This window comes from Clytia hemisphaerica, unplaced genomic scaffold (assembly GCF_902728285.1).
Source record: "Clytia hemisphaerica strain Z4C2 unplaced genomic scaffold, Clytia hemisphaerica genome assembly, whole genome shotgun sequence".
Lineage (NCBI taxonomy): Eukaryota > Metazoa > Cnidaria > Hydrozoa > Leptothecata > Clytiidae > Clytia > Clytia hemisphaerica.
The window spans coordinates 127470-142893 of record NW_027103245.1 but is presented as its reverse complement, the minus strand read 5'-3'; the positions used below and the strand labels follow the sequence as shown (position 1 = coordinate 142893).

Genomic DNA, 15424 nt, shown 5'->3' with positions numbered 1-15424 from the left:
TATTTTTTCAATTTGATTAATTATAACAGCAAATTTTAGAAATATTTTGTGGCAAAATAATATTCTAAAGAGCATTTTGTTATTCTGAAAATTGGATTTTTTCTATTTTTACCCTTAGAATGTAGGTGAAAAGATTTGGTTTTTGAGATCGGAATTTCATTATTCACCGGAAATATTTGTATTCTCTAAGGGGGCCGTCCACATAGTACGTACGCATTAAGAAGGGGAGAGGGGGTCTTCTCAAAGCGTACGCTTGGAAGGGGAGGGGTCAAAAGAAAATTTACGTACGCAGAGAAAATTTTTTCATAGCCCTTTTTTGTCGACTTTTACGCTTCTTATACGCATCAAGGAAAAGAAAAAGCTTCTTGATAAACATTGAATTTCATGTATGAAATAAAGGTCCTAACCAAACGATTTGAATTTCGAAATTTTCTTCAACCGAGGGGGGGGGGGTGGTGAATGAAAAAGCACGTACTTACCAGGGGGGGGTACTCGATTTTTGACATTTTAATGCGGACGGCCCCAAGTGAAATTAATGCTTTTGAAATACATTCTGACAAAGATTTAACAAAGATATTAATTTTATCGTGCTACAAATGAGGAAAAGTGAAAGAAAGGACGAAAAAAGAGACAAGAGAGTTGTTTTATTAACTTAATTCCAATAGATTTCGATTTAGAGAGGATTTATTTTAAAAATGCCTCAATTCGAGTAGTATCCAATCAACTTCGATTCAGATTTTCATATCAAAAATATTAACTTAAGCTCAAATTTAATGTCTAGAAATAATGATAATGAATAATGCTCTGAAACAACTCTTTATGAAATTGAACTAGGCCTACGATGCTAAAAAATGAGAAACCTACATTCTCGGGGTTTACTGCATTCTCGGGGTCAGGTACTGTACAGTGAAAAATCTCGAAATACCGTAGTTTATCTTAAAGTAAATACCGAACAAACCTAACCCACTCTAGACGAGAGGAATACACTTTTTTGAAATAAAATTCAAAATATTTTGCACGTGTCACGCACGTCGACGAGCTTTTGGGAGGGCTTAGTTCTCGAATTATCCTAAAGTATGGAAAAAAAGGGGCAATACCTTGTCACCGAAAACCTTGAACTCTCTTAACCCTTCGAGCATCTTCTTGTTTTTTACTAGGGGATTTCACCTCTTAGGTGGGGGGGGGAGCTTTGAAGCCCCCTTGTAATCTTAAGGTTGGCAAGTGCTGAGTAGATTTGATTGAAATTCGTTATTAAAGGCTGATTTGTCAAATAAAAGGGAAAAGTAATGGAAAAAATTGGTCCCGTGAGTATTTGAGTCCCGGTCTGTAAAATACACATCTAGAATTTAATAAATGAAATAATGTTTCAACATTTTTACATTCGATCAATGCACCACTCGGGCTTTTTTTCTTATTCCACGATTCGGTTAATCCTACTGTTCGACGTTATCATCCAAGTAAAACTCATCTACGTCATCCAATAGTTTAGGGTAATTCCCTAAGTTCTGTTCAGTGACCATCTTAAAAAACAAATTCTTCTTTTTTCGATACTCGACATTGATATCTTTGATTTGTTTATAAGTTTTTTTGCTGAAGACGGTGCTCTTCTCATCGAGGAACGTGGTGACTTGCTGGTAGAGCATGAAAAGGAACCGTTTACATATCATGGGTATTTCCCCATCACGAGCAGAGCCTTTGTAATGGCCACCCACCATGGCGAACAAAACACCTCCGTTGGCTGGCATGTTCAATAATTCCTCCTGCAACTCTGAAAAAAAAAGAAAAAAGTTCAGATTCAAAGATTTAAAAAAATTGGTTTTTGACAGGGTCTCCAGGGACTCCAGCAACACGTCCCCGCCCACCGTCAATCCTCAGGCTCAGATCTTTTCTAGCTTTGCTCTCATGAAAAATATGTACCTAGATCATTATGTGTCCAATAGGCACTGACGTTAGGTTGGTGATATGCAGATGTAGATTGGACACCTCGTACCTCTCCCACTTGCATCCATGGGTGTTGAATGAGTCGATCGGCGGACAGTCGGCAACAAAAAGCGCGTACTAAGTCACGTGGTACGTAATCATTGGTGATTGTAATGGAATCCATGAAGATGGGTTCGATCAAAGTGTCCAATAATGCGCCTTGAAGTCCTGAGTAAAAAAAATTGATCACCCTGTTGATCATGTCCAAAGATACTCATAGACTTAATTAAACTACCTTGAGAATCGAAAGACATTCTTAACAAATTTTAAAGAATTAGACCACATTAAGCTCCTTGTTTTTGGTTTAAATGAATTCTGCTCCAATGATTTGATGTATATTGTGAACAAATAACGAAAAGTGCGATAAAGATTTTTTGTTTCTCTCGAACAAGAAGTTCATTGGACAACTCAATAATTACATACCAACGAAGTTCCAGAGGAGAATTTTATCAGAGCAAGATGCGATGTCAGCAGTTGACTTTGCGTTGAGCACCTGGCCTTCTCCTTTGATCGAGTCCTTCTTGCACCAATACGTCTGGTGGTCATTCCGAACTCTAAAAGAAGAAGTTGGTATCATTCATCTGTAGTAGCGTAGACAGGCGGGGCGCAAAATTTTTGTATGAGAGTAGATTTGTATGAAACTGTAATTATCTTTTTTATATCTACGCTACTGATTTGCCTTGACTCGTCAACCGAGACTATTAAATCCACTCTAAATTCAAGCATCTCAGAATTCATTCGTCGCTTCCTTGGGGCTGGACACAACGAATAATAAAGTTTAAAGGGAGGAAATCAAATTGGAAAACAGAATAAAACAAACGGGTTTCGCTTGCGAAGTAGGATATTATGATGAACTTACTCATGATCACTTGCATGTTTTGAGTGTGGTGAAACGTTTGAAGCGTCACCACAAGGCGGGTTTTTCGTATAGAGGTGGATTTTGTAATGCAGTCGAAGGCGTGCTATCTTCACATCTTCTCTATCATGGTATTCGAAAATAGAGAAACGTCCTTCGAAAAGCCGCACAAGTTGTCTGTACAGGAAGACCAGCAAAGAACGACGCGCGATGACCACTGCGTGGGAATTGATGACCGTTTCTCCGTCTGATACTCGATGACTTTTCTTAGCTGTGCTGAAAGAATGGGTAAGCAACACAAATATAAATGTACCATCACAGAAAAGAATTAGCTAGTACAAACTTGAAAATTGAGAGTTTCACCAATTGACAAAGTTTTTACCCACACGTTTTTTTCAAGTACCTTTTACCAGTGCCCATTCCGACCACTCGCAATTCTCCATTTTTGATGTTTTCCAGCAGAAAAGCACAGAGGTTGAACGATTTGCACGTTCGAGGGTCAGCAAAAAGTGAAACATCTTTTGCTATCTCTTCACCTGAAAAAGTAAAGAGATTTTAGACAAACTTGGCTTCATCTACGGTAAACTACTTACATTCAGATAAGTTTTTCAAACATATGGAGGCTACAATAAAATAATCTTTTAGAGGTGTTTTTTCGTTGAAAAAAAAAAGAATCTTAAAGTATCTGAGTAGAATTACCATCTCCGTGGAGCGGTGGAGCGTGGCGAGTGAAAATTTTGAAATTAACACTTACAAAAAATTCCGAAAGCCTCCCAAGAAAACGCTGCAATCTGTGGACCAAACGGTTTATTCGGATCGGGTCCACGATAGCATTCTAAAGTAAGAAAAAAATAAACCTAGTTAAAATAATGCCCAAAACTTCTAAAGCCTTTTAATGTTCGGAAAATTTTAACTAAGATTAACTCGATTTAGTTTTCGGTTCGATTCATTTTCAAACCCTCATGTTTTGTCGAAACCTGAAGAATTATCGATAAACTTTCTTTTAGAGATTGAGTTGTTGGTTGTGTGAAGGGTCGGCCTTTCTGACAAACAAACTTGATAAGATTAGAATTTCGTACAACATGTATCCCCTATGTGCCCGGGGGGGGGGGGTACTTAGGCAAATGAAGGGTACGGTATGTGCCGCCCTTAAGGGTACCTTTTTGGGACTTCAAAAGTCCCGCTAAGGGTCGGAAAAATCAGAAAATCAAATCTCAGTCCCACTAAGGGTCGGAAAAATAAGAAAATTTCAACTGTCTACCCCCTGAAAGATCGAAATTTGGTCAAAATTGGTCAAATTTGTCCCGCTAAGGGTCGTAAAATTCCCAAAATTTTCCTTTGTTTTCTCCTTTTTAGTCCCGGTAAGGGTCCAAAGTTCGAAAGTCGGGCGGCACCCCCCCCGTCAGCTCGCAACCCTAGTACCCCCCCCGGGCCTATATGTTGCAAAGCGATTCGCATTATAAAGGCCGAACAGGATCATAGCTAAGTATTATGCAATCCATAGTGAAAGAGTGGCGTCTTTCCCTACCCCTAGGTAGCTTTCCAAAGAGGAACCTTCTGGCCCCTCCGGTCGCAGCGTCTTTTCATGTTGTCAAAAAGTGCCAATCACAATCATACATAAAATGATATGAATACCTCGAACGTCCATATTTTTCATGATAGCCAGTGCTTGACCAGCCGCCCTCCTCCTTGCTACATCTTTATTTTCACCAATTCCACAAGGAAAGTTGAAACCTGCCAAACTGTACCTGAAAAGCCGATTTTTTGTTTCGTGTTAAACTGAAAGGTCATGTCCTGCTTTATGACGTTTAAATCTAATTTCATAAAAGGACAAAACGATTAGGCATCTTTGACAGTTTTTGATGTGACAATTCTTAAAAATTACTGATAAGTAAAACAGTTTAATGACGAAATGCACCTCATTTTGAATATGCGTTCATGCACAACACCGCACTCCTCAACAACGGAGTCGAAAGGTTGCGTCCAGCCTTCTCGTTGACAAAACTCGTGCAATAACGCAATGCAATTCTTTTCAGAATTACTTGCTGGCTTTTCTGGAATTGGAAAAGAGAATATTGTGATATTCAATAGGCCATTCAAGAAAACAATTGTGTGTGTGTGTGTGTGGGGGGGGGGGGGTGTCGAGGAAATTGATTGGTTCATGGGAAATATTTAGATATGTACCCCTGGATATTCGGTTCTTTTTAATGTTTTGTCCGACCGATAGATGAAAGAAAGATGGTTGCTTTACTTCTACTTGGTGGAAAACAGATTCATAATAAGACCAGTCCTAAACATTACTAACTCTATGTCTAGACTAGGTTCAAAACCCCCCAAGCTAAAGATAAAGGGTTAGACTGGATGGAAAAACTTATTATTAACATGAAATGAGCAAGGTGGCGTTGTTATGGAGATTACACTGTATAATGTAACTCTGACTTCCAGTCTGCCAAGTATATGACCAGCTATAATAACAGTGTGGCCGAAATTTATCTTACGTATATATTATGTAATCTCTAAAAGATTTTACTTTTTTCTTTGACAGGAACACCAGTATGGTAGAGCTTCAACAGATCGCACACGAACGCAGCCGCTGCGTGTTTGGCTTCCATTTTGGTGGGCGCTTCGAAGGGGCCATGTGTCTTCCCATCATACTTGATGGTGCACTGGTGAATAATCTTTTTCTCTTCATCCAGTCTCCCGTTTTCTTCAAGCACTGGCTATGTGTAAAACAATGAAGACAATGATAAGTACATAGGAAGGTAGCCCGATTCCAATTTAAGGGGAGGACTCACTAAAAGAATTTTAGACATATACAAGTACTAAAAGGATTTTGTAGAATCTTGTGTATAACACCAACCAAATTTAGAGAAGTGGTAGCTATTTTAGTAAACATTTACACAAACCAAGCCTGGTCCATTTTAAAGACTGAAGTATTTACAGAGTTTTTCGCGAGAGGGGTTTTTGGTTAAGGCCTAAGAAAATGTTTTAGGACTCATAAATTGACGTCAAAGGCAAAACCCCTAAACCCCTAGAATTTGACGAAATTCCAAAGACAATAAAACCCGAAAACACTTATACCAATCGAAAGCTTTCAAAGACGATGATATGAGCCCTCCCCATTAGGGGATGGGATGGCCCTACTACTTGCGAATTAGGAATTCCTCTTTTTTCAAGTCGGAACGCTCAGAACCTCTGGTTCTGTGCACGTAAGACACTGATACCATGATGCATAGTGATGACACTCGAACCACGCTGGAGACCATATAGCTCGTTACAGACCACACACCATAATGTCTGGCATATCACCCACACTCTCGTATCATAGTAGTGGTACCCAATTCCCCTCACATTGTATTGGTTGACCCGGGCGAAGGTGTGTTCATTTGATTTCGATTGGTATAAGTGGCTTTGGGTTTTATATTATAAAACCCATAAATAAATATTGACTTTGAAATTTCGTCAAATTTTAGGGGGCAATGTCTGTAACTATATCCCTATCCACAGGTGGATGTGTTCGAAATGAATTTATTTTCTACATCTCTAGTAAAATTCGAGAAAGTTGTTAAACGCCTGTTATCCTACTTGTATTAAGTAACTAGTCTAGTTTACATATAAAGCTATTCTTACTAGCTCGATGTGAACAACAAGGGGCATCACATACCATATCTGCCTTATCTGCTCCAGTGAAATGATTGTTCAATGATTGAAGTGGGTTGAAGTTATCCATTCTTATCAGGAATTTCTACGTTATTTTATTTTCAACTGAAAGATAGAAACAAGAAATGTGATGCAAAGTACAAAAACATTGAAAAAAAGTCGGACATCCTTCATCAGGAAACTTACTTCTTACATTTGTTTTGAGAATCGAAAAATGTATAATGAATACGAAAGAATAGACTTTCCCCGTGTATCCATACACAACCCCATACTGCTCCAATGGAGACATTAGCTTACAAAAACCGAACAATTCAATATCTTTTGTCAATGTATTGGGCTCTTCCAGAAAATGTTCGTACATGGGGGTGGAGGATATAGTGTCCGGGGCGTAGTGAAAAATCTACAAAATCTGCCTTGCTCTGTTTGGGGTAGTTTTGTTCTGTTTGAGAGTAATTTTGAGTGTCCAGGGGGTCAACTAATGCTTGTCCGGGGAGTTAGATCTGCTGCCCAGGGTGTCAAAAGTCACAATAGCCGGGGGGGGGGGGGGGGGGGGTAAATTTCCAAAAAATGTTATATCCTCCACCTCCAACTTCAATTTCTTTCTGGAAGAGCCCATTTGACCTTAACCCTATTATTATCAGGCTTTGTCGGTTTTTGTATTCTCAAGGGGGGGGGGGTGTTTTCCACCAGTCTTGCATAACTTTTGATCTCTAGAAAAGATATGGACTTGAAATTTGGCAGAAATGTTCTCTACCATAAAAGGAGTTCATAGAAAAAAATTTAGGTTGATGACGTCATCATAAAAGTGATGACGTCATCATAAAAGTGATGAAGTCATCACAAAGTTTCACAATTATCGCTGACCAATGAAAAAGTACTATTCAATAAAATAGCAATTAAAGTTGAATGGATGAAGATTTTTCAATTCTATTTTGAATTTCTAAAAGCCAAAAAGAATATCTTTAACATATTTGCCGGTTTTTAACATACTAATAAAATTGACGTTTAAAATCAATGCAGAAAATGAGCAAAGTTTTTCAAAAATTAATGACGTCATTTTTGATGATGTCAGCAGTTTTTGAAAATTTTAAAAATATTTTTTAAAATTTATTATTGATACCTAAAACCTGTCAAAATTTGAAGTCAGTTGGATGCCTAGTTCAAAAGTTATGATAAATTTAAGGTTTTGGGATTTTACAGGGTTTTTTAGGTGGATTTTATGATATACCTGCACAAAAAAAGTCATAAAACCTGATCTGGTCGGTATATAATTGTAAAATTTGGTATACATGCTGCTAATAGGATTATATTAAAAGTCAAAACTTTCAGAGTGTTAAAACTTTTTTTCAGTGAGCTATTAGTAAAAGAGTGCCAGCCTGGTGGAAAACACCCCCCCTGATAAAAATAGGGTTAAGAAGTATTGATGAATAAAAAGGGGAAAAGGGTCGCTTTTTTTATTCTTTCTTCCTGTCTTTACTGATCATATTTTTCTTAAATCACAATTTTATCAACCAGGATAACTTATCATTGGTAAAATCATTAAGGAGCAATAAATTAAATATAAAAGCAGGATATCAAGAAACTATGAAGTGAAATATGAGGGATAGATGGTACGAAAGAAACCATCAGAGAGCCTGAAAAAGCGGAAATGGAGAATATTCGCACACAATTCTTAAAGTGGATGTTTAAAAATCAAAAATGTGTACCATTCTTTAGATTATTCCTATCGAACTTTGAAAATGGGGCAGGGGTGTTTGCACAATAAAAGATTTGTTAGTCTTGTCCCACCTAGACACCAATAAATTTGTCCCATAAAAAAATTTACAAAACAATTGGAAAATAAAACATTAAGCAACAAGAGCATCATAATTATTAACAAGGATGAAAATTTTGTAATGAAACCTTATTCCTGAATGTTTCACATTTTACTATAATGCAATTTTGATATTTTTGAAAGAACCTCACTGCACTCAGAAAATGCATGTCACTCCCACACGGTAATTTCTGAGTTTGAAGAATGGTTAAAGTTTTGTCAAATACGAAACTACATCACAATTTCTGTGCATATCTTTTCGCAAGGCGTTAAGAAAAAAGGCGAATGAACTGGTGAAATATAAAATGGCTAAAAACATGAATGACAATATAAAATGGCCGAAATAATCAATAAACCTGAGCAATAAATCCCAAATCAAAGCCTAAGAAGAAAATAAAAGCTCGCGAGTAGTACAATTGAAAAAGTAAACAAATATTTAAAAATGAAATGATAAAAACCCTACATAAAAAATGACAAGTTACCTGTTTATACATATAAAAGATTCAATAAAAAATACTCAACTTAAACTGAACTAAATTATTTGCGTTATTCAAACATTATCATTATCGGCCATTTCTTCTAGAAGTTTCAATCCAAAATCAAAAACACATTGGAATTGTTCCGCTACCTCACGTGCGTTCCAGTCATTGGATTGTAAAGTTTCATAGACACGACTGTTCTCGATGTAAATATCTCTTGCTTCCTTCGCCATATCGCTGTGATCGTAATTTTGCAGAACTTGCTCATGGGACAACTTAACGACGAGGTCAGTGCCCGTGACTTTGTAGCTTTCCATCACAGAACGTCTGCAATAAGAAACTATGTAGCCATCTGGCAAGTCATCAGGGATCTCCACCAATTCATTGGTACCTGGTTTCAAAGCTAGCTTGCTGAAAAAAGATTGACGGAGACGTTCTGCATGCTGTCGAGTGTTGTTTTCGAAAGTTGTATTGGATTCATACATCTTGATTCGCAGTCTCAAATCAAGATTCGTTACCGGGTCCACTATGTCCAGTCTAGCGACTCCGGATTCAGGCCAACTAAAGGAGCCAATACCTTGCTGGATATCACTAACATATTGGCTGGTTTGTTTGCAGTCGATTTGGTTGTTCGAATCGATGAAGATCTTGTAGCGGAAGGCAACGAATGGTTCCGCTGTGTAGATTTTGAAGTCGTAACGACATCCAGTATTGATTTTCTCCCATCCTTGACGATTAATATGGGAAAGAAAAACGTCGTCGTCCATGCGTTGGTATACAACGTTATCTAAAAAGCGCACAATCTTTTGAGGACCTTCTCCCAGCTTTCTGATGAATGCTCTGCCTAAGTGAAATTTTAAAGACATTTCTCCAAACTCTAGGCATTTCTCGTGCAAGCGAGCAAGCGCTCTGATGAAGTCATCTTTCAAGCTTGGAATTTGGTATGCATGTTTGACCATCCCAACACCTTCAAAGTGAGTGATTATTAACAAATGTGGCATCTGTTCGCTCTTTGCCAGCTGGATCTCGCCGTCAAGAGCAGGTACACGTAAAAGATAAGCTTTCTTATAGTCGTCACCAGACCCCACTCGCTCTTTATAGAACAAATTCTTGCGAAGATAGACGGTAAAAACCTTTTTCTTCTCCTCAGAACCTCGGATGTAAACTGCTCTCTCATTTGGCACGATCCGGATAGAGACTTGATACAGAATTTCCCAATAGTCATGCTTGTCATTCAAAAGATTCCATGAATCGTTGTGAGCTTTAGATTGGTGGAACAGCATGACCAGTGTTTCAACCAAATCGTTTGTTATGAGAGGTCTTTTCTTCTTCAGATACTCATTGATGGTGCTCTCTGCATTGGTAGTTTCACTTTGCGAACCGTGAATTTCCAGCATTCCAGTATTGAAGTTAAGCCGCATTCTGATGTGTTTAAAGGCTTCATCAGTTTTGTTGGTGTTCACATATTTGCTGAGAGAACCAGACAACACTAATGGTTTCCACCGGGATCTATTGAAAAGAAAATAAGAGGAAATGTTACCGACTGTAGATAAAGCATAGAAAGTGAGTGTTACCGAAGGAAGGAATAGTCAACAATATGCCATACAAAATATTTTTTTTCAATTTCGACTTACGTCGGGTTATTGATCAAATCCTTGATTTCTGATGTCACTTTCTTCAGGTTACCCATCTCGCCCCGCGCCTGTACTTTCTGCTCTCTTGTTTTTCGCACATTCACACCAAAGGTTTTCCAATGAGGAGCTTTCTTTAAAATGTCACGTTGGAAGGACGATGGCACCCAGTCTAAAGTCTCCCAAAAACCGGCGTCCAATTTCGATCTAAAGTAATCAAATGTTGTAAGTATTTACCCTTTCTGTGCCAATGTCCAGTAAATTTGTCATTACAAAAATTAATTGACATGTCCATGGCACGTTTATTGGAGTTGCGAAGACAACATTTTTCAAAAATTTTTGTCAATTTTTATTTGTCATTTTTTTCTTGTATGAATGGGGAAAATGGTACTCTTAGGTTCCAAATAAACGCCCCTACCCCCGCTTGTTAATTTTTCGAAAATGTTCCAACCCCCCCGACCTTATTAGGACCCCCCCCCCCGTTTATTAATTTTAAAGAATATTTTCAGCTGTCACAGAGAAGGCCCCTTATTTTGCTCTAAATAGCCTGATTTTAGCCCATATTTACCTTATTTTTGGGTTTTCAGAAGTTCAATTTCTAACCCCCCGGCAATTAGGTCCCCCGTCGTTTATCAAAATCTCAAAAACTTTCCACCCCCTCCCCCGTTTATTCTAACTCCCCCGTTTATTTGGAACCTAAGAGTAATTTGTGATATGGTTTTATAACTTTCGTGAAATACTTTAATTGTATAGAAATAAAGCGATTCAATTGAAACACTGTTTAAAAGAAAGATATAAGGTAGCGTACTTGATTTCTTTGACAGCATTTTGTTTCTTTTCCAACGTTCCTCGAATCTGCATTTCCTTCAGGTATTTGTTGATGATGAGATCGACGCCAAGTTCTTGCTTCAGTTGTTCAATAGTTCGTTCACGACTTCCGTTTAAGTAAGCCAAATGTTTGCTTTCGACGAAAGTGATGACGTCATATCTGTACTGGTCGTTTGTTAGTTTATCGAGTGCTTGCTGCAAACTGCATAATACAGGGGAAACATTTCTTAAATTTCTTTAAACCAGCTTTAACGACGAGCCACCGAGGCAGGGGTACATAAACTTCAGGGTTAAAATTACCCTTTCAACCTGTGGGACTAAAGAATGAGCAAGCAACTTCTGGTTTCTAATAGATGTGAATAAAATATTCATGGCGCAAGACTTCTGCGAAGAAAAGTAAAACAGCTTACATGTCAGGTATATAGTCTGCTAAATGTCTCTTGAATTCGCTAAAAAAGATAGATCGTTCATTTTATAATACAACAAATTAAACCAAAGTTTTTTTTACATATAACGTTCAATTAGACGGTTTCCATAGACACCAGAAACACGGACATCAGACATTATATAAAGTCTTTAAAAAAAGGTCCTCAATAAAGGATGAAAAGGATAAGAGCCTAAGACAAGGGATTACCTTTCGCTGTCGTTCCGCTTGAGTTTCTTGTGAGATTCCTTTTTAAAGAGGTCGTATTCTTTCTGTAAGTCTCCTGTTCCCATCTGCAAGGGGATATTATTATGGACAGGTTCTTTCTCTGAATTTTTGACGATGGACAAGCCGGGAGAATCCTTGTTGTAGCTCACAGAGAGTCTAAAGATGTCAGCAGCTTTTTGGGAATGCCACTCTTTTAAGACTTGAGCAAAGCGACCATTGTTTGATTTTGGCGATGGTAAAACGAAGATCAAGAGGTGGACGATAGCCCTGGCAAACACCTCCACCAATATTTGAGGGATGAACTCTGCATGGTCTGCTTTGACGAAAGTGATACAATGTTCTGTCTCGCACCCCCTGAAACAACGAAAGTCAGTCACCAGAACTTCATGTGAATCGTCTTTGCACTGACGCCAGATCTTCTCTTTCTTTTCTCTCGAGGCCGGAATTTTGATATCTTCCAGAAAAGAAGTATAACGACAATATGAGTTTTCTGGAAACATTGAAGTTTTCTTGAGAGCGAAAAGGACGGCATCAACTTCGTGCAGTGTGTTGCATATGACAGTGGTCTTAGCTTCGACGTCCAAGAAATCTTTCATCTCAAATATTTCCTTCAGAATCATCACACTGTCTACTGACGACATATTGAACTGGTCATTCAAATAAATGACTGAAGCCTCCTTATCTGACTGTACGTTAACTCCATTTTCACTGTCATGGAACTTAAATTTCGTTTCCAAGTGCTTTTGATCAGATTCCAATTTATCTTGCGTGAAAATGTGAGGATCTCGCATTGGTAACTGATACAGTTGATCTACAGCAAACATTTGTTTGGTGGGGCTTGGTAAAGTCGGTTCTGGTGCTTTAACTTTGACTTCGACTTTCTTCTCTACTGGTGGTTTTGTTTGCTGCAATGTTCTTTCAACGTCTGACAAAAAAGGTTGAGGTTTTTCTGCTTTAGGTTTCTTCATTTCGGGCATATGATCAGCAGTGGGTTCTTTTAGTTTGGTTTCCTCTGAAACATGTCTGACGAATTCTGAAAGTGTCTCGTTGGGTACGTAGACAGGGGCTTTTGCGTCTTTATTTGGTGGGATTGACTGAAAAGGTTGACTCGTTTTCGATACTGGTTTCTTCGTTCTGAGGGCTTGCGTGGTTTTCTTTTTGACTGTATGTTGAAAAGACTCTTTCTTCGCTTCCTCCTTCTTCAATGCCAACAAAAGCGTTTCTTTTTTGACTTGATCCTCTGCGATCTGCTTGATTTTGTACAAGTTGGACACCATCCTCATGCTCATTTTCAGCGGTGGAAGAAGCTCTAAACCAGTGGGATTGCTTTGATTGGTGCAATGGTTTTGGAAAGTGTGTTTGGTTGAGCCATCATTGGCTGTCACTACTTTCTCAGTGCATTGTAAAGCAAGAATGACAGTCGATTCACCAGTAACTTCTTTTCGGACGAAATCACCAAACTTCTTGGCCATTTCCTCATTGAAATAAATGGGATCCACTTCATCAAACAAAAAATGAACAATGCGGTGATTTTCTTGACCTTTCTTCAAGCAATACTCCATTACTTTGACAAGATCGTCAACATTATCCTCTCCTGCTTCTTTCAGTATTTCATACAGGTTTGAAGTGACAAACTCCACGTCGTCCTTCTCCATTCCCTTAGTAAGGCTTTTGAAAGTTTCTTCCATTCGAACATCTAACAAACTGTGAGAGTCACAACATATGTAGTAAATAGTTGCATTGGTTGATGATTGGTACAACTGCTCAGCTATCATTTCCAGGATGAGCGATTTGCCACTCCCAAAAGGACCACTGATGATTCGCTTATTGTTGAGGTGATGAATGGCTTCATATTGCTCCACATTCAAAAGTAGTGAGACGACTTGTTCTTTCACATCCCTGGTCAAACGAGGTAAACAAGCTTTTTTGATGGCCATACTCGCCATACATTCAGCTAGCAATCCTTCTAGCTTCTTGCCATCTGCTGAATGACTCCAATTCTTTCTTTCCTTTGAAACAGTGCGATAATAGCCTTGCAGTCTAGCCTGCAACACGTCAGTAGTTTGAAGGTCTTCCTTGAAAAGGATATAACGCTCGTTGTCAGGAACTATGTTCGGATCAATGTTTTTTTTCTCCATCTTTGGGAGAGCAAGTATTGAGCATACTGCAACATGATGGTTCTTGGCAAAAGTATCGCCATGAAGGAGGAAGAACGCTCGAACGAATTCATTACACTGTTCAAGTTCTGCATAGACAGTAGCGCTGGATAGCATCTCATCTACCATCCTGATGTAATACACCACGACTTTTTCAAAGTCGACCAAAAAGATGGTGTCCTCGTGGCTGATATCACGACAATCTTTATTAAATGTACAATTCAGTTCTTTGTTGGAGCAATTGTAATTTTTCAAGTGTTTGATGTGATCATAACCAATCAGTGCTTTGATGTCTTTCTTCTTGCCATCATTGCAATGAAATACTTTTTCGACCAATATTTTCATGACTTGGTTTCGCAGCAGATAAGAAGGTGGAAAGCAAGTCTGGAAATTGTTTCTCTTCATGTATTCTGTTGCCAACTGTCGAAATTCCTCCACCGTTTTTACCGGAACACTGGCTGCACGAATAATGTCGACTGGTTTGAAATTCATTTCATGGTGAGTTTTTTGCTTTCGGTGACAAGATGTAGGGAGACCGTCGTCATAAGCCACTACAGTGTTCAGACAATCGGTCACTGAAACTCCTGGTGTTTCACATCCCTCCTCTGAAAAACAACAAGCACAGTCAATGCATATTGGACCGACCTAATCATAAATATAGAATGGAAATAGAAACGGAAGTAAAATAAGAAACGTATAGGCAGGTATAGGGACTGAAAAAATGAACAAATTTTCATCAAATCTCGACATAAATACGAGAAATAGTTTATGAGCAATTCTTGAGACTTGAGGCAAGGGTAGGCAAAATTCAAACAAAGTTTTATAAAAGAAATGTAAAGTATTGTTTGTGATTGATGTTGCAGAGTTTTCAATGAAAACCAGAGCCAAATAAAATATTAAAAGATATCTTTCATCACAAAAATTAAAAGAGTACACTACTCCGAGTTTCGTGCTACTGCACTTTTCAAATGTACAAAATAAAATGAACCTAAAGTGTGTCTCAAAATAATTTGCAGCTGAGATAAAAAATGGCTGTAACTTTTGATAGAATTTGAATGAAGTTGCGATTTTGTGCTCGTTGAAAAGATATTTGTGAGTGGAATATTATCAAGCAAAAAAAAATGAAAAATAAAGAAAAATGAAAATGAAAAATGAAGAAAAAAATCAACTTCTTGTAGAAATGTGGTATAATTACCATTTTCACAAGAGTGATTTTTCAATCTTTGACCATCATCACTGTGAAAAAAAATTTCAAAAATATTTATTCAATCAAAAGGTATCAAACAAAGTTGGTCATTGGTTGATTGATAAAAGGCTGTTTTTTGTCGTTTTTTACTACTTTATAGAGTCAACCAGCAATAATTTTTGT

At 38.0% G+C, this 15424-nt stretch overlaps 2 protein-coding genes across 5 annotated transcripts in view; both read right to left on the bottom strand.

Moving 5' to 3' along the window:
* Positions 1–1291: 1291 nt before the first annotated feature.
* Positions 1292–6610, bottom strand: LOC136810383 (double-stranded RNA-specific editase Adar-like). Of its 3 annotated transcripts, none has more exons than XM_067066975.1 (10): positions 6501–6610; positions 5367–5556; positions 4755–4890; positions 4472–4584; positions 3591–3671; positions 3240–3372; positions 2840–3112; positions 2404–2534; positions 1918–2148; positions 1292–1768 (listed from the first exon to the last, which is right to left on the bottom strand). In XM_067066975.1, the coding sequence occupies exons 1-10, from the start codon at positions 6564–6566 to the stop codon at positions 1434–1436; spliced, it is 1689 nt and encodes a 562-aa protein (XP_066923076.1). In that variant the 5' UTR covers positions 6567–6610; the 3' UTR covers positions 1292–1433. The 3 variants fall into 3 exon arrangements, with proteins under 3 accessions (XP_066923076.1, XP_066923142.1, XP_066923206.1); XM_067067041.1 differs by having other exon boundaries at positions 6467–6603; XM_067067105.1 differs by having other exon boundaries at positions 1647–1768; positions 1991–2148.
* A 2117-nt stretch (positions 6611–8727) lies between these two features.
* The window catches only part of LOC136810207 (uncharacterized), a 30646-nt gene continuing 23949 nt past the window's right edge, over positions 8728–15424 (bottom strand). For both annotated transcript variants that reach the window (XM_067066814.1, XM_067066875.1), the window contains exons 5-9: positions 11882–14660; positions 11658–11696; positions 11228–11449; positions 10423–10626; positions 8728–10297 (exon numbers count right to left, since the gene is read on the bottom strand). In XM_067066814.1, the coding sequence (XP_066922915.1) occupies positions 8860–10297; positions 10423–10626; positions 11228–11449; positions 11658–11696; positions 11882–14660 (4682 nt within the window). In that variant the 3' untranslated portion in view covers positions 8728–8859. The remainder of the gene's footprint in view (positions 10298–10422; positions 10627–11227; positions 11450–11657; positions 11697–11881; positions 14661–15424) is intronic.